The 23,994-nt window shown below is 35.0% G+C and overlaps 2 protein-coding genes across 2 annotated transcripts in view; both read right to left on the bottom strand.

Annotated features, from left to right (window-relative positions):
• The window catches only part of LOC132160299 (SLAM family member 9-like), a 211,660-nt gene extending 202,486 nt beyond the window's left edge, over window positions 1–9,174 (bottom strand). Inside the window, exon 1 of the mRNA XM_059570064.1 lies at window positions 9,127–9,174. The gene's annotated coding sequence lies outside the window, so the exon portion shown is untranslated. The remainder of the gene's footprint in view (window positions 1–9,126) is intronic.
• Window positions 9,175–12,888: 3,714 nt separating this feature from the next.
• On the bottom strand, window positions 12,889–23,264 carry LOC132160302 (uncharacterized). Its single transcript, XM_059570066.1, has 4 exons — window positions 23,065–23,264; window positions 22,468–22,770; window positions 13,760–14,047; window positions 12,889–13,559 (listed from the first exon to the last, which is right to left on the bottom strand). The coding sequence occupies exons 1-4, from the start codon at window positions 23,108–23,110 to the stop codon at window positions 13,363–13,365; spliced, it is 834 nt and encodes a 277-aa protein (XP_059426049.1). The 5' UTR covers window positions 23,111–23,264; the 3' UTR covers window positions 12,889–13,362.
• Window positions 23,265–23,994: the final 730 nt, after the last annotated feature.

The raw sequence follows: 23,994 nt of genomic DNA, 5'->3' as shown, positions 1-23,994 counted from the left end.
ATACTATTTAAACTGAACTGAGCTGAACTGCCTTTAACTGTCATTTTGCATTATTGACACACTGTTTTCTTAATCAATGGTGTTAAGTTGCTTTGACGCACTCATTTTTGTTTAAAGCACTATATAAATAAAGGTGACTTGACTTGACTTCATCTGTGCTCACTGTTGTTTGTAAAATCTGTAGTATAGTCACAATAATTACAAGTTAAAATCAATCCATGAACAGTTCTGCGTTTCCAGTTTGTTGCATGACTCATTCAATTTAATATAAAATGTGTTAAAAACTATTTATTTCAGCATCAACATGAGCACCAAACAAGAACTGAGAATTCAAGCATTGAGAGTAGCAGATCTATTACATCTATGGCTAAAATTATTAACATTAATAACATTATTATTTTACAACGTAATCACTTTTTATCCAGAAAATACTACAAACACCACCAGGTCATTTAAAAGAAGAACTTTAGTTGATAATATATATATATATATATATATATATATATATATATATATTTTAAAAAGAAGAACGACCTAAATGTATCATGGATGTGGGTTTCCATTAAAACACCCATCAGAGAAGTTTCAGAATGAAGCGTTAAATGTGAAACCAGAAGATGAAAAAAAAGAAGTGAGCAGAGTAAATGCATGACCTTCAGTTTATATCTGACTCTCATGTTGAGCCTCACTGGTTTCCTGACTTCTGCTGATCTACACATGTTTGATCTGATCAAGTATTTTCATTGTGTTCAGCTGATAAAATCCTTGTTCGGTTCAGTCACTGTTTCTCTGCTTTCCACAAATCACAATCAAACTCCACAGACCGACTAAAACTACTGTTATCAGCTTCATCAGTCACTGAAAAGATTTCAACAAGAGATGAGTTCAGTACAACAATCTGAAGACTGTTACACTACACGAATAAGAAATGTATTTCTGTGCAAATAAAGTAACAAACAAATTAATTTACACAATACTGTACTAAGTGTTCTACAACTATAGTGTATACTATACTAAAATACACTACAGTTTACTGTAGTAAAAACTTCAATTACATTATTACAGTTTGTCAGTTCACTATAGTTAATACTACACTCATTCATCAACAATGTGTTGTTAATACTATAATATATACAGTAAAATACACTTTACTATAGTATGGTTCAAAAACACTATAGTATTCACTATGAATTACTATAGTATTTTTCCATGTGATTTCTCATAAAGACCCTGCTGAAGCGCCAACTAGTGACCGAACACGAAAAAACAAGTGTCAAAGGACTTCAAACTGTAACCTATACATTTGTATTACTATACTGTATACTATAGCCCATATATTCATAGCCTGATCCTTTAATGTAAATCATACTCACAGCCTGATCCTGTTTTGATTTAGATTTTGATTTGATCTGATGCTGTTGGAGAAGCTTAATTTCCTCACAGAACTTATAGATTAATCCCTTTAATGGAATAGTGATATTTTTTGTTTTGTTTTAACAATAGATATGGGTTTTCATGGTTCATGTGTATTGTTTGTGTCTTCTTTTCTGGTTAGCATGGTCTTCTGCAGATAATTATTTCTCAAAAAAAAAAAATAATAATAATAATAATAATAATAATATATATATATATTATAGTAGATTTTAGTCCTACTAAAACCCTGTTTTTGACTTAATGTTTCTGTGCTCATCAGGTGTGTTTGGTGCTCAACATTCAATCTTACTGTCTATGGTGAGTTAAAACACTTTTCACACTCTCACTAATTTATTTAATTTCTCAAATATCCAACATTGTACATCATCACAGAAGAGGATTTCTCTGAAACCATCGCCATATCTTAAAAACATATTTCACCCAAAAATTATGATTCTGTCAGCATTTACTCCCTCTTTATAGTTTTCTTTCTTCTGCTGAACACTGAAGATATTTTAAAGAATGATGATAACCAAACAGTTGCTGCTCCCCAGCAGTCAATGGCTACTAGCAACTGTTTGGTTCCCCAAATAAAATAACCATATTTTTTCCTCAGCTCATCTGCCGATCCCTGTCATCACCATTTACTGTCCACAAAATTCTTCATCATCGGTTTCCAAATGTGTGCTGCTGTGTTTTGTGTTCAATGTGGGTCATGTGACTCTCTCCTGGTACAGAGGAAACAGTTTATTGTCCAGCATCAGTGTGTCTGATCTAAGCAACAGTGTCGCTCTTCCTCTGGAGGTGGAATATCAGGATAACAACAGCTACAGCTGTGTGCTCCAAGGTCTCACCAGTAACCAGACCACACATCTGGACAGGGCCGGCTCTAGGTAATTTGGTGCCCAAGGCTGAGTTTGACAGCTGACTGTCAGAGGGACTCAGTCGTTTTATAGGATTGTAAATCTAGTAATAGAAATGGACAAATACAAGCAGTGTGTGGACAGTGCACAGTAAAAGTGTACATCGTGTGCGCAGCTTTCATAATACGATACATACATTTAATTAACTTTTATTTTTTAATTCTGCAATTTTGCGCCCCGTCCAGCGGATGGCGCCCCAGGCGGCCGCCTGTGTCGCCTGTCGGCAAAGCCGGCCCTGCATCTGGACATCACTCAACGTTGTCAAACACGTACAGGTAATATGTATATATATATATATATATATATATATATATATATATATATATATATGCTGGCCATATAATTAGAATATCATAAAAAAGTAGATTTATCTCACTAATTCCATTCAAAAACTGAAACTTGTATATTATATTCATTAATTACACACAGACTGATATATTTCAAATGTTTATTTCTTTTAATTTTGATGCTTATAACTGACAACTAAGGAAAATCCCAAATTCATTATCTTAGAAAATTTGAATACTACTTAAGACCAACACAAAGAAAGCATTTTTAGAAATCTTGGCCAACTGCAAAGTATGAACATGAAAAGTATGAGCATGAAAAGTATGAGCATGTACTTCACTCAATACTAAGTTAGGGCTCCTTTGCCTGAAATACCGCAGCTATGCGGCGTGGCATGGAGTCGATCAGTCTGTGGCACTGTTCAGGTGTTATGAGAGCCCAGGTTGCTCTGATAGTGGCCTTCAGCTCTTCTGCATTGTTGGGTCTGGCATATCGCATCTTCCTCTTCACAATACCCCATAGATTTTCTATGAGATTAAGGTCAAGCGAGTTTGCTGGCCAATTAAGAACAGGGATACCATGGTACTAAAATTGATAGTTCACCCAAAAATGAAAATTATGTCATTAATAACCCTCATGTCGTTCCAAACCCGGTAGACCTCCGTTTATCTTTGGAACACAGTTTAAGATATTTTAGATTTAGTCCGAGAGCTCTCACTCCTCCATTGAAGCTGTGTGTACGGTCTACTGTCCATGTCCAGAAAGGTAATAAAAACATCTTAAAAGTAGTCCATGTGACATCAGAGAATAAAAATAGCAAAAACTACGACTTTATTCAGCATTGTCTTCTCTTCCGGTCTGTTGTGAGCATTAATCCACAAAAGACTTAAGCTGTTAACTTTTTTAAAATGGCTGCTTCAAAACAAAGCAGTTTGTCATATCCAGTTCGCGAACGAATCACTCGATGTAACCGGATCTTTTTGAACCAGTTCACCGAATCAAACTGAATCATTTGAAATGGTTCAGGTCTCCAATAAGAATTAATCCACAAATGACTTAAGCTGTTAACTTTTTTAATGTGGCCGACACTCCCTTTGAGTTAAAACAAACCAATATCCCGGAGTAATTCATGTACTCAAACAGTACACTGACTGAACTGCTGTGAAGAGAGAACTGAAGATGAACACTGAGCCGAGCCAGATAATGAACGAAAGATTGACTCTATTGTTCTCAAGTCAAGATCCGGTTGCATCGGTTTTCGGATCACCAGTAGGGATGGGAAGTTCAGTTATTTTCCACGAATCGTTTCTTTCGGACAGTTCGATTCAATAAACCGGTTGAAGAAAACGGTTCACCGGTTATTTTGCGCTCGACGTAATAGCGTCATTGGCGATGATTGCCCTTGATTCAAGACTTCGGTTTACCCGCGCTCATAACATTAGCACAGAATCAGTTCAGAATCAATCACCAATAGACTCAGTTCGGTTCAGACGCTCTGTGTGTCGGTTTGCTTCACACTGAATCACACATGTGCAGTATCATCAGCTCCTCGGTTTCTCAAATCTGACACGTCTGACAGAATCTGTTTGTTATCTGGTTCAGCTCAGTGTTCATCTTCAGTTCTCTCTTCACAGCAGTTCATTCAGTGTACTGTTTGAGTAAATGATTTGCTCCGGGATATTGGTTTGTTTTAACTCAGAGGGAGTGTCAGCCACATTAAAAAAGTTAACAGCTTAAGTCTTTTGTGGATTAATGCTTATTGGCGACGCGAACCGTTTAAAACGATTCAGTTCGATTTGGTGAACTGGTTCAAGAAGATCCGTTACATCAAGTGATTCGTTCGTGAACCGCATATCACTACACTGCAGTGAACGTGCTCACAACAGACCAGAAGAGAAGACAATGCTGAATAAAGTCGTAGTTTTTGTTATTTTTGGACCAAAATGTATTTTCGATGCTTCAAATAATTCTAATTGACCCTCTGATGTCACATGGATTACTTTGAAGATGTTTTTATTACCTTTCTGGACATGGACAGTATACCGTACACCAGTGATGCGCGGGTTGATCCAAAATGAGCGGGTTCCTGCGGTCACCCGCGGTTATGAGTCATCCAAAAATATTTCTAATTATATTAGGGTCACGGTCGGTCGGGTCGTTTAAAATAAAGATGTCAAATAAACCTTTGTAATTTATATAGTACTAGACACAATTTTGAAATACATAGGCCTACACTTAATTGGCTGAATAACTGGTGCGAAGATGATGAATGAGCTCAGTCTGCAGGAAGAGGAGGCGGTAAAGAAGACTGGGGAGCAACAGCGCTGTTTTTGGTAAAACATGATTTTGACTTTGACTTCATTAAGTTTTGTTTTATAGAAAACTCTTTTTAAAAGATTTTCGTTTTGTATAAATTGTATCTTAATTTTGATCAATGTTTTATCAATCAATTGCCCGTATTTAATACAAAAGAAGCAAATATATACCAGACAATGTAATGAGGCACCGACACGATCACTTGCATTGCATGTGAACTGGAGGGCACAGATACTCAGCCTGTGCCTCACAGATTTGAGAAATATAGACTATATATTACAGGAAACTTCAAATGTCTATTTTAAAAGAAAATATTCAAACCAAAATAAATAGGCTGCTCTCTGATTATGTAGGCTAATCCATATGAAATGTGCATTTCTCTCTGGCGTTCATGGCGAGTCCGCATCGTCAACTTCATCTTTGCAGCGACACAGAAAACACTAGTTTATTACTAAACAGTTAAATTTCTCAAGCCAGCAGGCCATTCTGGGTTGAGCGAGCAACCCCACAGAATGAGTGAGCAGAGCGGAATATTCAGAAATGCGCTCTTCGCTCACGAGCTCTGATCGGAACAAACCTGAACCTCACTGTCTGCTGAACAGAAACATCAAAATAGACATAGCCACAATAGACTATTTTAGTACAAATTATGAGCTTATTGACGATTTTTTATCATTCTGAACAAAAATAGAATATATTAAGTTTTTTTTTTTTTTTTTTTTTTTTTACAATATTTTATTTTTACTTTTTGCGGTCTGAGTTGCGGCCAGGTTAGTTGAAAACATCGGTTGGGTGCGGGTTATTAATACATTGACCCGCGCATCACTGCCATATACACAGCTTCAATGGAGGGACTGAGAGCTCTCGGACTAAATCTAAAATATCTTAAACTGTGTTCCGAAGATGAACAGTGGTCTTACGGGTTTGGAACGACATGAGGGTGAGTTATTAATTAATGACATAATATTCCTTTTTGGGTGAACTATCCCTCTTAGGACCATGGTATCCCTGTCTTAATTGGCCAGCAAACTCGCTTGACCTTAATCTCATAGAAAATCTATGGGGTATTGTGAAGAGGAAGATGCGATATGCCAGACCCAACAATGCAGAAGAGCTGAAGGCCACTATCAGAGCAACCTGGGCTCTCATAACACCTGAACAGTGCCACAGACTGATCGACTCCATGCCACGCCGCATAGCTGCGGTATTTCAGGCAAAAGCAGCCACAACTAAGTATTGAGTGAAGTACATGCTCATACTTTTCATGTTCATACTTTTCGGTTGACCAAGATTTCTAAAAATGCTTTCTTTGTGTTGGTCTTAAGTAATATTCCAATTTTCTGAGATAATGAATTTGGGATTTTCCTTAGTTGTCAGTTATAAGCATCAAAATTAAAATAAATAAACATTTGAAATATATCAGTCTGTGTGTAATGAATGAATATAATATACAAATTTCACTTTTTGAATGGAATTAGTGAGATAAATCAACTTTTTGATGATATTCTAATTATATGACCAGCATATATATATATATATATATATATATATATATATATATATATGGTGATGACAGGGATCGGCAGATGAGCTGAGGAAAAAATATGGTTATTTTATTTGGGCAACCAAACAGTTGCTGGTAGCCATTGACTGCTGGGGAGCAGCAACTGTTTGGTTATCATCATTCTTTAAAATATCTTCAGTGTTCAGCAGAAGAAAGAAAACTATAAAGAGGGAGTAAATGCTGACAGAATCATAATTTTTGGGTGAAATATGTTTTTAAGATATGGCGATGGTTTCAGAGAAATCCTCTTCTGTGATGATGTACAATGTTGGATATTTGAGAAATTAAATAAATTAGTGAGAGTGTGAAAAGTGTTTTAACTCACCATAGACAGTAAGATTGAATGTGTTGAGTGGGGTCTCTGTGCTGTTGCTGGCCACTTTATAAAGTCCAGAGTCTGTGGTTCTGGATTTTGTGATGATCAGAGATCCAGTCTGATCCAGCTTCAATCTGCCTCTGAATCTCCCATCAGTATTATTATTATGACACATGTTCATATTGTTCTGTTTGATGATTTTAGCTATGAGAAATGCCTTCAGGTCCGAACCAGAATCTCCCTCTATCACTGACACTGGAGTCAGTGCATCATCACCAAACACACCTGATGAGCACAGAAACATTAAGTCAAAAACAGGGTTTTAGTAGGACTATTTGTGAAATTAATTATACTGTTATAATTATAACCAATGTTCCCTCTAAGCTTCGTGCTTGTGTGCCCACACACCTCTTCCACTGCAGCCGTGCAGAAGAAACAATGTGCCGCGCACACGCATAAATGAGTTGGGAAAGTAATTTCAACGCTCGGGTAAACCACTACATTTTGTTGAGTTGTTTCTTTTGCAGCAGTAAATAGAGGAATGTGTTTATGAGGTATGTTCCTCAAATATTCTTTCAACTTAATTTTGATTTAAAGTTCAACATTTTAGGAACCTTGATTTGTATTATTCCAAGAACATAAAAAGACCCAGTTTCATTAATGTTGGTAGAATGTTATTTAAATGTTAGTATGATGTTCTTAAAACATTCTTTCAATCATTCAAACACCTGCTGTGAACAAGCACTGAAAGAAAAAAAATAAGTACTCAAACTACAGCTTTCTTCAGCCACAGCCTTAGATGAACTGAAGATAAAATACTTTAAATTTCTCAAGATCTGATTAAACAACTGCACATAATCCATTACCAGCTTCAATTATTACTAATCAGATTAACTTTAGTTCTGTCTCACTTCTACAGAAGTGTGTATTAAGAAAGAAAATGTCGATGTCTTATTTAATTTTATTTTGATCACCATCATGGAGATCAGTGTTTGCTTCAGTTGGGCTCTTGGCCCTCAACTTTCATTGAATTGTTTCTTTTGCAGCAATCAGTTGTTTTCATAACAAAAAAAGTAGAAAAAGAAGATCAATTCATCTGTTCAAATAACAGCCAAACAACTGCATAAAAGTAGTTTAAATAACTAGCGTAATAGAAACACTGTTGTTGTGTTTCAGGTTTCAAATGTATAAGAGTTTACACATAGTGTTAGAGTTAACTTTTTACAACATGTTTTGTGTTGATTGTCACGATTATTGAGGATTGTATGTCAACAATACAAAATACAGCATTTTATTGTAATAATACTAATTTAATCATAGTAACACTGTTGTATAAACACAGATTTATTTATTTATTATTATTATTTTTTTTTTAAACAGTACATTACCTGTATATTATTTGCTATAAATTCATGGTAAGTCGTTCGGTAGGGTTTTCCGGTAAAATTACAAAAACATTTTAACAGTGTAGTTGGAACCGGTGAATGTGTTTTACAGGTTTCATAGAAAGAGAATGGTGTGCGCCAAATGAGTCGATGTAGAAACTGAATATTTTAATGGTTGCGGACAAAATAAGCTCAATTGAGAGCCAATGCAAATGCAATGACATATGAAATAAAAGGTCATCATGTTTTAAAGAGGAGTGGCTTGATTAATTGCTGGAAATAGCGGATGATGAGTACAGAATGGTATTGGTTTCCTATTTAAATATAATTTATTCCCATGGAGCAAAGCTGATGTATTACCAGAATTGAATCTGTTATGCTGCTTTATATATATATATATATATATATATATATATATATATATATATATATAAAGAACACAATTTATCTTTTCTAAAAACGTGACCAAAATGTCCACCCAATACAGAATTTTTTTTCAATAGAGAAAAATTTGAGGGAACATTGATTATAACTACTAATCATTTGTTAGAACAAAATATTTTTTTAACCTTGCACTTATTTTAATGGATAATCCAATAATTCACTATAATCTAAACCTTTCATGCTGAGAGGAAAAACACAGAAGTAGCTAGCCTACTTAAGTATTTTATTCTGACAAAACTATTAAATAGATATTAGATGCAAAATGAATGATGAAAATAATGAATATATCAGAACATTGCGTAGGCTAAATGGATAATTGATCAAATAAACATAAATGTTGATTTTGAAATGTTGATATTAACACAAATGCTCTTTTGTTGATTTTGATTGCTTCAATTGTCGTCATTTGTAAGTCGCTTTGGATAAAAGCATCTGCTAAATTACTTAAACTAAATGAAGCCATAGAAAAGACCTTACCAGTCAGACTCCACAAGCACAAACAGAAGAAAATAAACGTCTCAAACATTTTCCAGCTGTTTTCCAAAGTTCCACAAGAGATAGAACGCCACTGACACTTTTGAGTTTTAATGTTTCATAAAGCTGTCGGTTTGTAGTGAAGTGGTTTAGTGAAGCTGAACTCTTCCAGTAGCTCCACCTTTCAAAATGACACTGATCTACAGGAAGAACAACAGAGAATGTAAACCCTTTCTTAACCCTCTATGGCATGTTGATTCCAAGATGGCGTGGCCGAGTTCATAAATGATCATAAATCATTCAGTGCAGACGTTATGTGTGTTAACAGAGAAAACAAAAGTAAGTAAAAAATAAATAAAAACACAATCTATGCGGAGCGACCTTAATGGCGTCCAAGCTTGGCGGCGCCATCTTGAAATATGGAAATAAACTTGAGGGAAAATACAAATAAAATTAGCCAGTGAACAAATGAATGGTGTCAACGTGAAACTGCTAACATTTTTTATGCACTAACTGCACATTATCAGCAAAACCAGATCAATTTTGAAAGTACTCTTTATAACGTTGAAGATTCCAGAAAAATCTTATTTCAATGAATATTATTTATGCTCAGATTCCTCTCTCATAGCACTTTAGCACATTTATGCATACATGGCTGCTGAACCCTCTAACCCTCAGATGTTTGGTCTGATCAAAGAAATGAATTAATTCAATAAAACAATTCAACAATTCGAATTAACAGAACATCATTTTGTGCAAATATAGTAGTGAAGATCAAATTATAGCAGATGAGAGAAAAGAACTGTAAGACATACTTTAACTTTTAAACACACTGTGGTTTAATGTGCTTCTGCTCAAACAAACATTGGTAAACATCTCAGTCTCGTGGGAGTGGAAGCACTCCGGAGACAAACTATAAAAAGTTGCAGACATTTCTGCTTATTTGCATGTGAAGGTGTGAGTAAGATAAGGCATAAAAGACTAGAATTTACCTGTGATTTGCAATGATGAACAATGACATACAGACCAAATGTATATTACAGTCATATTGTATTGCTATATACAGTAGCATTTTAAAGACTATAGAATACAGTTGTGTTTGTGACCCTTACTGTCACTGTGTGTATGATTTAGATTAAAGGTCAAAAGGTCAAACAAGCATATTTAAAAAAATAAAAAAAAAGAAATCTCATTAAAAAATGGTAAAACTAAACAAGTTTGGGGTTGCCAGTGGGGGACTAGTTCAGTGCTTCCCAACCAGAGTAGACTGAATCTTAGCAGATACAACTGATATGTAGAGAATAAGGCACATGAATTATCCCGATACATATGAAAAACGGATTAGCTCCATCTAGTGGTTGTAAGATGAATCACTGAGTAACCTCTGATCTGGTGCATTGAATCTGAATACAGGAAGTTGGATGTAAGGTGACTTCAGGATATTAATTTGATGATGACAATGATAAAATAATAATGTGCCACTTCAGGCAAGTTGAACAACATGAATGTAAATCGAATCCAGCCTGAAGTTGGTTTAAGTAAAACAGACAAATACATAATCAGGATTAGAATCATGAGCTCCCACAGTACTGTCTCACTCTCAGAAATAGGCTATATTATATATATATATATATATATATATATATATATATATATATATATATATATATATATATATATATATATATATATATATATATATATATATATATATATATATATACATATATATATATATATATATATATATATATATATATATATATATATATATAATTACAATTACAATTACTGAAAAAAGCTAAGAGATTATTAGTAAACACCATTTTAGCCATTGAGACTGCGGTAACAAAAAAAAGTGTTTTCATATTCAGTCACGAGGGGCGATAAAATGTCATCTGCATTAGCGGAAACACCTTGCTCTACATAATACTGAATTCAGTCAATATATATATATATATATATATATAATTATTATTATTTTATTTTTAAATTATTTATTTATTTATTTATTTTTTATTTTTATTTTTTTTAGAATTAATTATCTGCAGCAGACCATGCTAACCAGAAAAGAAGACACAAACAATACACATGAACCATGAAAACCCATATCTATTGTTAAAACAAAACAAAAAATATCACTATTCCATTAAAGGGATTAATCTATAAGTTCTGTGAGGAAATTAAGCTTCTCCAACAGCATCAGATCAAATCAAAATCTAAATCAAAACAGGATCAGGCTGTGAGTATGATTTACATTAAAGGATCAGGCTATGAATATATGGGCTATAGTATACAGTATAGTAATACAAATGTATAGGTTACAGTTTGAAGTCCTTTGACACTTGTTTTTTCGTGTTCGGTCACTAGTTGGCGCTTCAGCAGGGTCTTTATGAGAAATCACATGGAAAAATACTATAGTAATTCATAGTGAATACTATAGTGTTTTTGAACCATACTATAGTAAAGTGTATTTTACTGTATATATTATAGTATTAACAACACATTGTTGATGAATGCTACAGCATAGTGTAGTATAGTGAACTGACAAACTGTAATAAATAATGTAATTTACGTTTTACTACAGTAAACTGTAGTGTATTTTAGTATAGTATACACTATAGTTGTAGAACACTTAGTACAGTATTGTGTAAATTAATTTGTTTGTTACTTTATTTGCACAGAAATACATTTCTTATTCGTGTAGTGTAACAGTCTTCAGATTGTTGTACTGAACTCATCTCTTGTTGAAATCTTTTCAGTGACTGATGAAGCTGATAACAGTAGTTTTAGTCGGTCTGTGGAGTTTGATTGTGATTTGTGGAAAGCAGAGAAACAGTGACTGAACCGAACAAGGATTTTATCAGCTGAACACAATGAAAATACTTGATCAGATCAAACATGTGTAGATCAGCAGAAGTCAGGAAACCAGTGAGGCTCAACATGAGAGTCAGATATAAACTGAAGGTCATGCATTTACACTGCTCACTTCTTTTTTTCATCTTCTGGTTTCACATTTAACGCTTCATTCTGAAACTTCTCTGATGGGTGTTTTAATGGAAACCCACATCCATGATACATTTAGGTCGTTCTTCTTTTTAATATATATATATATTATCAACTATAGTTCTTATTTTAAATGACCTGGTGGTGTTTGTAGTATTTTCTGGATAAAAAGTGATTACGTTGTAAAATAATAATGTTATTAATGTTAATAATTTTAGCCATAGATGTAATAGATCTGCTACTCTCAATGCTTGAATTCTCAGTTCTTGTTTGGTGCTCATGTGGATGCTGAAATAAATAGTTTTTAACACATTTTATATTAAATTGAATGAGTCATGCAACAAACTGAAAATGCAGAACTGTTCATGGATTGATTTTAACTTGTAATTATTGTGACTATACTACAGATTTTACAAACAACAGTGAGCACAGATGAAGTCAAGTCAAGTCACCTTTATTTATATAGTGCTTTAAACAAAAATGAGTGCGTCAAAGCAACTTAACACCATTGATTAAGAAAACAGTGTGTCAATAATGCAAAATGACAGTTAAAGGCAGTTCAGCTCAGTTCAGTTTAAATAGTATCTGTAAATTAATTTGCAATCAAGTCAACAATATCGCTGTAAATGAATGATGTTGTTGTGTTTGCAAACAGTACATTTTCCCAGTGGTCAGAAATGAAGCCCAAAAATGTAATTAGGCTACATGAAAGCATGAAAAAAAGTAATAAAAGACTATATGAAATATACTGCATAAACATTTTTCATATTAGATCTTGCATAGCAACTCTTAAGAATTTGTAGGCTATCACATTGAGAGAGATTACAGATGTTAATAAAAGAGACATACAGAGCCATATATTCATCTAGCATTTTAATAATAGTGATCGCAGTGGGTTAGCAAGGCACTATTCTTTGCAAAGGGGAAAAAAAAAGTAACGTAAGAGCGGATGCTTTGTATAAATGTGAATGTGCGAAGTGCAAGGCTGCAGCCAAGCCTACTTATATTAGCTTATATTAGCTGGACAAAAACACTCTGTTATGCTGCTTGTTATTACAGACTTGTATTTTTCTAACCTTTATTTTTTTAATTGTTTTCATAAGCAGACTGGTTTGTTTAATGCATCTTGATCATCTATGATAGGCTAATGAATCTGAAGTATCGCACAGAAAATAGCTTTTTTTTCTTCCAAACCTGATGATTTTTTTTCCACCGGTTTGAAATAATATTTTCTCAAAGGAATTCTCCACGGACATCTGCATATGTTAGATCCGTGTCCATTGCTCTTTTCTGCATGCTTTTCTTCTGTTGATGATTTCTGGTTCTGCATCCATTAACCAGATAGATCAGAATGACACCCACAAGCACGCCCAGAAGAAAAGCGGGGCCCAATCGAATCATAGTTTCAGCAGAACTACAAGTGGAACAGTCTTATGAGAGAAGAATAAGAAGAACGTTAGAAAACTAAAAATATGATTCATGTAGTTTGGGGGAAAAATAGCAAGTTCAGTAGGAGAGTCTAGCGTTTGCATTGTTTTATTGTGAAAACACAATCAATCACAGCACCAGCAGATTATGATTAATGGACTATAGACTGGCTAAATCATCGCTAATATCAGAGCTACATTACCTGAACAGATTTGAGTGATGTCCAGATGTTTGGTGTAGTTGCTGATGTGATTTTTCACTGCACAGCTGTAGGGATTATTGTCCTGAAATTCCAGCTCCAGAGGTAGAGAGAGACTGATGCTGAGATCAGACACACTGATGCTGGACAATGAACTGTTTCCTTTGTACCAGGAGAGAGTCACATGACTCACATTGAACACTAAACACAGCAACAGACATTTTGATGACCTTTCTGATGATGATGAATACTGTGGAGAGTGTCTTATAAAGACAGGAACAGGAACAGGAGCTGGAAAACATAACAGAGAAAGTAAAGTTATTACATCTATGCAGCGATTTCCATCGGCGTGAGCGACTGCTAGAGATATGTAGGTGTGCAGCAATGCTTTTTCTGCTTAGAAGTGTTTTTTTACAAAAGCAGCATATACTTTTAGGGCATAGTATAAGGCCCATAGTATATGATAATGAACTATGAACTAATCAATTCTCTTTCCAACTCAAGACTGCATTGTGTTAGCATATGGGTCTGTCACGTGATTAAGGAACGAGCCAAAAACCCAATAGACCCGAACTATGAACTAATCAATTCTCTTTCCAACTCAAGACTGCATTGTGTTAGCATATGGGTCTGTCACGTGATTAAGGAACGAGCCAAAAACCCAATAGACCTAAACTATGAACTAATCAATTCTCTTTCCGGCTCAAGAGTGCATTGACTGACAGGTGAATTACTACTAGCAGAACAGAACCTATAGAATATTGCGCATGCGCGACTGAACGAATCACTCCCCGAGTCATCACTCCCCATTCTTCCTGAGTCACATCAAAAACAACACATCACTACACCAGATACTAGCACATGTAATGCGATCATCTGACATGAAACAATATCAAAACTGTAACGTTATGGAATAAAATGTTGACCGATGAAGAGATATTTATTACAGTCAAGCTTTGGGGTGTTGATCGACTCCATCTACATTTTGATTATCATTCTGAATCCAATTCATAGTCTTTTTTCAGCTTTTTGTTCAAAATGTTAGTTCTTTATTTTTTATGAAACACATTAAAGTGTTTAAAAAAATTATGCATGAAGCTTGAATAAAATGTTTTTTTTTTTTTTTACAAGCAGATACCCTGTTCTTTCTGTGGATGTGTAATCAAAGTTTGCTACTGTTATACATAAAGTATACTTAAAAGTATATTTTTATATACTAGAAAATGGGCCAATTTATTCCAAAGGAGAATTGAAACAGTATACAAGTATACTACTAGAACACTGATATTTGGATACTTGCTACATAAAGTATACTTAAAAATATACTTGAACTTTACTTAAGTATACTTAGTAAAATAAAATTGAAGTACACTACTTTTTCGTAAGGGAAGTACTATTTAGCCAGAGAATGAGACATGTGTGAGAGAGAAGCATTGCTGCCAACTCATTTTCATGGGAAGTTGCAAAAGAAAGGTCAATTGTTTGCTAAAAGTTGCTAAATGAAGTTGTGATGTCATTGCACGATGACATCATATAATCACGACGCAAAATTGTCACTGCATCAAATCTCAGCAAAAAAAATAAAAAAATAAATATATATATATATATTTTTTTTTTTATTAGCTAGTAAAACAATGCATTCTGACCAATTATAGTTTTAAGCAGTGTATTAGTAGTTTGTTAGTATGCTACACTCTAAGAAATGTCTGTAAGTAATAGTATAGTATAAAATAATTTTCCATATTTATTTTTCACAGGTTTTTTATCTGCATTTTAAATTACGCATTGTATGTTATGTTTTCGGTTTAAGGGGTTTCAACAGATAATGGATAAGCATAAATTCCTGGAAATTTACTACTTTTTCTATTTTACTAGATCAACTAACTGATCAACAAGCACAGGTACAAGCTAATAACTAACAATGTATACCATAATAAGTGTGTTCAACTTGAAGCAGAACTGTGCATCGGTATTTGACGTCAAAGCACTGTGAAAACAGCTGCTTCAAGACGAACACACCTAATTATTACTGAACAATTGCAAATAGCAACTTTAACTTTAGTTGCTGAAAGTTACCAAATAAATAATAATAAAAAAGCTAAATTTGTTGCTAGGAGCTTTTGAAAGAAAAAGTTGCTAGGGAAATCTGAAAAGTTGCTAAATCTAGCAACAAAATTGCTAAGTTGGCAACACTGGAGAGAAGGGGTCATCAGAGAGAAGAAAGTGTAAATGCACGGCTGAAGTTAAAGCCTGTGTCGCTGGTAAAATAACGGATCAGCTCAAAATCAGAAAGAAGTGAAACTAATCAATTGGTCACCGATCCAGGCATGTATAAAACAATATACCTACATTATACGCCTACATTTAAATGATGCAAGGTAAGTAATCTGTTGGAAGTCTTAGAGAGTTTGATCATCTGGTTAATTACATTTACATTAGTCAAGTCAAGTCACTTTTATTTATGTAGCGCTTTAAACAAGAGACATTGCGTCATAGCAACTGACCAACATTCATTAGCAAAACAGTGCAACATTACATTTACATTTAGTCTTTTAGCAGACACTTTTATCCAAAGCGACTCACAAATTAGAGCAATTATATATAAGTTCTACAGTATAACAAGTCTCAGTTAGCTTAAATGCAGCAAGGGATTTTAAATAATATAATAAATAAAAAGAAAACAGATAGAATAGAAAATGAATAGAGCAAGCTAGTGTTAGAGGTCTTTTTATAATTGTATTATAAAAAAAAAAAGAAAAAAAAAAGAGTAGAACGTCTTTTTTTTTTAGAATATAGTGCTAAAGTTAGAGGGTCAAATAAAGATGGAAGAGATGGGTTTTAAGCCGATTCTTGAAGATGGCTAAGGGCTCAGCTGCTCGGACTGAGTTGGCCAGGTCATTCCACCAGGAGAGAACATTTAATTTAAAAGTCCGTAAAAATTACTTTGTGCTTCTTTGGGATGACACAATCAAGCGACGTTCACTTCCAGACGTTCAACTTCCATTCAAGCTTCTAGAGGGCACATAAGTCTGACGTAATACATATAGGTAAAGGGGTGCAGAGCCGCTGGTGGTTTTATAGGCAAACATCAATGCCTTGAATTTTATGCGAGCAGCAATTGATAGCCAGTGCAAATTGATAAACAGAAATGTGACATGTATTCTTTTTGGCTCATTAAAAATTAATCTTGCAGCCGCGTTCTGGATTGATTGTAAAGGTTTGATAGAATTGGCTGGAAGACCTGCCAAGAGGGCATTGAAATAGTCCAACCTGGACAGAACAAGAGCTTGAACAAGGAGTTGTGCAGCATGTTCCCAAAGAAAGGGCTTGATCTTCTTGATGTTGAATAAAGCAAATTTGCAGGACCGGACAGTTTAGCAATGTGGTCTGAGAAAGTCAGCTGATCATCAATCATAACTCCAAGGTTTCTGGCTGTTTTTGAAGGAGTTGTGGTTGATGTGCCTAACTTGATGGTGAAATTGTGATGAAACGATGGGTTTGCTGGAACCACAAGCAGTTCTGTCTTGGCAGGGTTGAGTTGAAGGTGATGGTCCTTCATCCAGCAAGAAATGTCTGTTAGACAAGCTGAGATGCGAATCGCTACCGTCAGATCTTCAGGATGGAATGAGAGGTAGAGTTGAGTGTCATCAGCATAGCAGTGGTATGAAAAGCCATGTTTCTGAATGACATAACCTAATGGTGCCATGTAGACAGAGAAGAGAAGTGGTCCAAGAACTGAGCCCTGAGGCACCCCAGTAGTTAGATGTTGAGACGTGGACACCTCACCTCTCCAAGATACTTTGAAGGACCTATCTGATAGGTAAGACTCAAACCATTGAAGTGTGGTTCCTGAGATGCCATTTGCCAGTAGGGTTGATAGGAGGATCTGGTGGTTAACCGTGTCAAAAGCAGCAGACAGATCAAGCAGGATAAGTACTGAAGATTTGGATTCTGCTCTTGCCAGTCTTAGAGCTTCAACAACTGAGAGTAAGGCCGTCTCAGTCGAATGCCCACTTCTGAAGCCAGATTGGTTACTGTCAAGGAGGTTGTTCTGTGTGAGAAATGTAGAGAATTGGTTGAACACAGCTCGTTCAAGTGTTTTTGCAATGAAAGGAAGAAGGGAAACTGGTCTGTAGTTCTAAATGAGTTCTTAAAGGAGATGAGATGGATCTCAATAGGATCAAGTAGTAGGATAATTAGAAAGGATGAGTTTGGAGACCTCTGCTTCAGAGAGTTAAGAGAAGGATGTGAATGAATGTATGTTTGCTGGTCATTTGAGCTTAATGGATTTTGGTTTGGAAAATTGTGCACTGATGTTTTTAATTTTATTAATGAAAAACGTTGCAAAGTCGTCAGCTATTAGAGATTAAGCAGGAGGGAGAGGAGGAGGACAAAGAATTAAAGAAAATGTTTTAAAAAGCATTGCGAGAGTTGTTTTTTGAATTGTTAATTTTGTTATGGTAGTATGTCGTTTTAGCAGTGGAGACATTAGCAGAAAAGGAAGAGAGGAGTGACTGATACACATTAAGGTCAGTAGTATTTTTGGATTTGTGTCACGCCCTTTCAGCAGCTCTAAGCTTACAACGGTGTTCGCGTAGAACATCAGATAAACAAAAGGCGAAAGGGGTGTTATGGGCTGGCCTGGAAGACAAGGGGCAACTAGTGTCTAAACAAGATGTAAGAGTGGAGCAGAAAGTATCAATAGCACTGTTAGTGAAGATTAAACCATTGCAGATAGCTGGGAGGATGAGAGTGAGCATAGGTTATGTCGAAAGATGACATGTGGAGGGGTACACTGTTAAAAAAAACTGTCATATTTATGGTAAAATACCGGCAGCTGTGGTTGTCAGTTATCAATTATACAGTAATTTTATGTAAAAAATGCAACTTTCCATAGCTTTTTACAGATATTTGCAGTAAAAAAAAAGTTATAATATATACACTTTAAAAAAAAAAGTTGCATCAACTTAATATAAGGCAACTTAGTGACAGTGACATTCAGCCAAGTATGGAGACTTATACTGAGAATTCATGCTCTTAATTTAACCCATCGTGCACACACACACACCCAGAGCAGTGTTCATCATCTACGTTGCAGCACCCGGGGAGCAGTTGGTGGTTCAGTGGCTTGCTCAAGGGCACCTCAGTCGTGGTATTGCCAGCCCGAGTTTCGAACTCACAACCCTAGGGTTAGGAGTCAAACTCTCTAACCACTAGGCCACAACTTTATATTATTCAAGTCGTCTAAATAAATAAAAGACCATAACACGGGTCAAATAACTATTTTTATTATTGAAAGTTTGTGTCCAAAGCACAAGGACATACCAAGTCTTGTATATTAACTTCTTTACTCAATGCATTTTACACTGAACTCAACACATGGTACATAATGCATGTTAAATAAATGTATGTCTTTGCAGACGTTGAAAAGATGTCCACTGAGGAGACAGAATGTTTTTATGATGTCTTTTTTTTTAAATGTTTTTTATGTCTTGTGTACGTCCGATATAGACGTTCACAGATCCTCCTTACAAGGTTTTGTGACTTTATTTCTGTCAGACATCTAGAGAAGCTCTTATTGAGAATTAACAGAGGTTTAAATGTTGATACTTGATTCACTTGAAGTCACCATTGTGGTGGAAAGTGTTTGGTTTAGTTGTGATCTTGGTCCAGTTACTTCTTGTGTTAGTTTCTCTTGCTGCTGTAACAGTGTATTTTAAAGTGCTGTTTTTGTGGCAAAGAAAGACAAGATTTAAATGAGCTCAGGTGATATCAGCTCTGAGCTGATATCAACCAACAAAGAGCTGATAACACCTGCATTCTCTTAAATTCCGTCTTTCTTTACCACAAAAACAGTGTTTTAAAATACACTGATACAGCAGCAAGAGCCAAATTAACACAAGAAGCAACTGGACCAAGATCCCAACTAACCAAACACTTTCCACCACAATGGTGACTTCAAGTGAATCAAGTATCAACATTTAAACCTCTGTTAATTCTCAATAAGAGCTTCTCTAGATGTCTGAAAGAAATAAAGTCACAAAACCTTGTAAGGAGGATCTGTGAACGTCTATATCGGACGTACAGAAGACATAAAAAAACATAAAAAAAGACATCATAAAAACATTCTGTCTCCTCAGTGGACATCTTTTCAACGTCTGCAAAGACATAAAAAGACGTCCATTGTATGTAACCTTGCCCAGTGGATTAGGTTGATGTTAAAATATGCAATATAGTAATTATATTATTAGTAATAGTCATGTAATAGTTCCTTTAAAAACAAACAAAATGTTAAATACATGTGACTTCATGCCACAAGACTGCTAACGTATGAAGGTATAATTAACACTGGATTTATTTAACATGCATTATGTACCATGTGTTGAGTTCAGTGTAAAACGCATTGAGTAAAGAAGTTAATATACAAGACTTGTAACCCCCGGGTGCTGCAGCGTAAATGATTGTGTGTGTGTGCGCATGATGGGTGAAATGTAGAGCATGAATTCTCAGTATAAGTCTCCATACTTGGCTGAATGTCATGCCACTTTTTTCACTTTAAAATTGTGTATGCTTATAGATAATAGGCCTTGTGTTCAGTAAACAAAATATATTTTGTTCTGATATTTTTAAGGTTAACCTGACTATTTATGTTGTGACAACTTATTATTATTATTATAAGTTCGGTGGACTTTAGTCCCGTTTTTTAAGTTTACTCAATAAAGCACTTGCGATAATTTGCCTTATTTTTTTAAGTTGATGCAACTTTTTTTTTTTTTTACAGTGATATATTATTATATCCGTAAAAAGCTATGTTGCATTTTTTACATAAAATTACTGTATAATTGACAAATATATTTGTTTTTTTCTTCCATGATTTTGGTAAAACCAGTATACCGTATTGTCTTTTACAGATTCCACATTTTTTTCACCGTATATTCCTGGCAACCACAGCTGCCGGTATTTTACCGTAAATTTGACAGTTTAATCTGTATATCAGTATCTGAATTTTAAAATAAAAAACACTATCAATTTTATTGTCTTTTACTGCTGATATTTGCTTTTTTAAAATGGTATTTACTGGTGGTATTATTACGGTGGACCCTATTTTTTAACATCTTGCTTCTGTAAATATGGATGTTTTTGTTTGCTTAAAAATCTACAGATTTATACTGTGAATTCCAATGTGCACAACCCCAAAAGATGTAGTTTTACTCAAATAATACCGTAAAATCTACGTTTTTCAGACATTATTAACATTACAATATTTAATTGTAAAATGTATGCATATTTATTTGTTTTCACAGAAAATATTTATAATTTCAACATTTTATTACAGTAAAAAACAAAGTTTTATCCAGTCTCACAATTAACGGTTATTCAATCTATTTAATAAAGTAAAAGGAAGTTTTTGGTTTTACGCTCCATTACCGTTGAAATTTGACGGTGTTTTGCTGTATATTTTACTGACTTTTTTTACAGTGTATGTGATGTTTCAGGGACCATGTTGAGGTTAAGAGTGATGAGGAAGTGATCCGACGTGTGCAGTGGAGTAACCAGAACATGATCAGTAGAGCAGTGTCGTGTATAAATAAGGTCCAGGTGGTTGCCTGATTTGTGAGTAGCAGTAGTTGACACTCGGTTGAGATCAAAAGAGACAAGCAGAGTGTGGAAATCAGCATACAGAGATTTATCTAAGTGGACGTTTAAATCTCCAAGCATAACTAGGGGAGTACCATCCTCAGGAAAGGTTGAGAGCAACAGATCTAATTCATCTAAAAGTTACCCAGTGGTCCTGGGGGTCGATAGACAACTACAAAATGTATTTTAAGAGGGTAGGTAACAGTAACTGAATGAGATTCAAAAGATCTGTTGATACCCAAAGATGGTAAAGGATTACATTTCCAATCATTAGAAATGAGCAGACCAGTACCTCCACCTCTTCCAGTCAAATGGGGGGAGTGGGAAAATGAGAATTTATTGGAGAGTGCTGCAGGTGTAGCAGTGTCCTCTGGTTTGATACAGGTCTCTGTTAGGGCCATGAGATTAAGCTTTGAATGACTAATAATAGAAGTAATGAAATCGGCTTTGTTTACAGCAGACTGGTATTTCCAGAGACCAGCAGAAAAAGAAAGTAGTGTATTAGCAGACATAGGCAAAGTGTGCAGGTTGTTAAGATTGCGCTGCCTACCATTGTGTGATGTGTGGTTTGTGAGTGGTAGTGATAGTAGGGATCTGGAAACACATAGTAAGAATTGGCTATAAAAACTGAAATCGAAATTAAACAAGTAGAAGGAAAAAAAAAAAAAGATTAATCAAAACAATACATATATTCCTTGCCAGTGTCTCTGCCCAGTGGAGTCGCACGGTAGAGTCGATGGTCTTTACACTCTTCTTGCTAGACACAAGGAGGACTTAACTGAAGGGCTGCCGCAACCGCTGCCACGGTATACTAACCTTTTTTTTATACCCGTCAGACAAAACGCAACTTGAATTCAACTGAACACACTTTACTGTTTCACAAAAATGGTCAGCAAGCGCACGAGACTGACAACATATGCTATAGAGTACGAGACGAAACGCAGCATTTAGCAATACGATACAAAGAGCAGCTGACACAAATGAATCTATATTTCCATTATCAGATAGATTTTCGACATTGATTGACAATGTTAAAGGGTGAATAGACTGTATACCAAGCAACGTTTACTCACCATAGACACCAAGACTGAATGTGTATAGTACAGCACTTGTTTTAGTTCTGGTTACTATATAATCTCCAGAGTCTGTGGTGCTGGTGTTTATGATGCTCAGAGATCCAGTCCAATCCAGGTTCAGTTTGCCTCTGAATCTCCCACCAGCACTATCATTATAAAATATGAAGATATTGTTCTGTTTGACTTCAGCTAAGAGAATTTTGGTTGGTCCAAACCGCCACTCGATTTCATCGTCTCTCTGTATGTATAGAGTGACTGAATCTCCCACCGTCACTGACTTTACTTCAACACCAGACACGCCTGGAGCACAAACAGAAATTAATTGCTGTAAACAATTCTTTATTATTATTATTATTAATAAAAAAAATAATAATTGCAACAACTCTTTGACTTGATTTTCAATGCATAATCAAAGTAAGTTAACATAATATAATATAAAATAAGATAAGATATGGGTAAACAATTGTTTTGCTTACTTGAGTTGTTAATCACATCGATTGATTTACAGTCATCATTATACGACATTAACAGTGCATGCAAAATCGTTTTCATTGATTCTGTACGTACTGACACCATAAAACATTTAAAACTTACCAACTAGACACCACAAGCACAACTGGAAAAAAATCAGGTGAAGCATTTTCTTCAGCAGTTTGAACACCAGAACAGTTAAAAAAAAAAAAAGTCCTCAATACTGAAAATAAGATTTTTATATAAGTACGAAATGTTTTATCAAAGGTCTCGGTATGACTGAAAATGTCACACTGAAGATGAGAGGGATCAGAGATGGCAGTCTGTGGTTTGTGCACTTCCCTTCAGAGTGTGCATGGTTTTTCTATATAGACTTATTTGGAGGTGACATCTAATAACACTTTTGGCTTTGTTCCTCCGGTGTGATATTTCAAGACTGGTTTGCATTTCCCCTATGGTATAAGGGCACATTATCAGATATTAGCAGTGATCGAATTGTAAAAACACTTTTTAAAAATTCAGGGAGAATGGGAGGTTGGTGGGTTGGGGGTCCTGTATCTTACTTTAGATAATAACAAAAATTAGCTAAATTTTTAGACACATTTTTATTAAAGAAAGATATTTAGCTTTATAAAATGAAATATGATTGATATACTGGTTTCCTTCTGGGGCCAGAAGTTTTATTTTTTATTATTATAGTTTTGTTTTTTTTTGGCGGTAACATTGGGATCACTTTTGTCTATAAATATATTATTATATGTGTTTTTGTGCTGGTATCTTGGGTGGTTTAGGTCTGTCATGGATAAATTGTAACATGGGGTTTGGGTTTCATGTTCATTGCTCTCATGTCTTTTATTTTGGAGATAAGTCATGGTCCCTGTCTAGTCATGGAATTCCCCAATTTGAGGGTATCCTGCTATTGTTCTTTGATCATGTGTCTTTCTCTCATTGGTTGTGTTAGTCATGTGTCCTGTCTCTCATTGGTTGGTTCTGGTTGTCTGATAAAAATAGCCTTCATGTTGCCATTGTCTCCAGTCGAGTATTGTTGTAACC

This window comes from Carassius carassius, chromosome 16, assembly GCF_963082965.1.
Source record: "Carassius carassius chromosome 16, fCarCar2.1, whole genome shotgun sequence".
In the NCBI taxonomy this organism is placed as follows: domain Eukaryota; kingdom Metazoa; phylum Chordata; class Actinopteri; order Cypriniformes; family Cyprinidae; genus Carassius; species Carassius carassius.
The sequence above is the reverse complement of the archived record's forward strand: the minus strand, read 5'-3'. Positions and strand labels throughout refer to the sequence as shown.

Excerpts from the sequence above, each read along its gene's own strand:
- LOC132160302 (XM_059570066.1), bottom strand. The coding sequence starts at position 23,110 with ATGCTTCACCTGATTTTTTTCCAGTTGTGCTTGTGGTGTCTAGTTG. Across the intron at positions 22,771-23,064 it reads GTGCTTGTGGTGTCTAGTTG|GCGTGTCTGGTGTTGAAGTA; the intron begins GTAAGTTTTAAA and ends TTTGTGCTCCAG. Across the intron at positions 14,048-22,467 it reads ATTCAGTCTTGGTGTCTATG|CTCCTGTTCCTGTTCCTGTC; the intron begins GTGAGTAAACGT and ends TATGTTTTCCAG.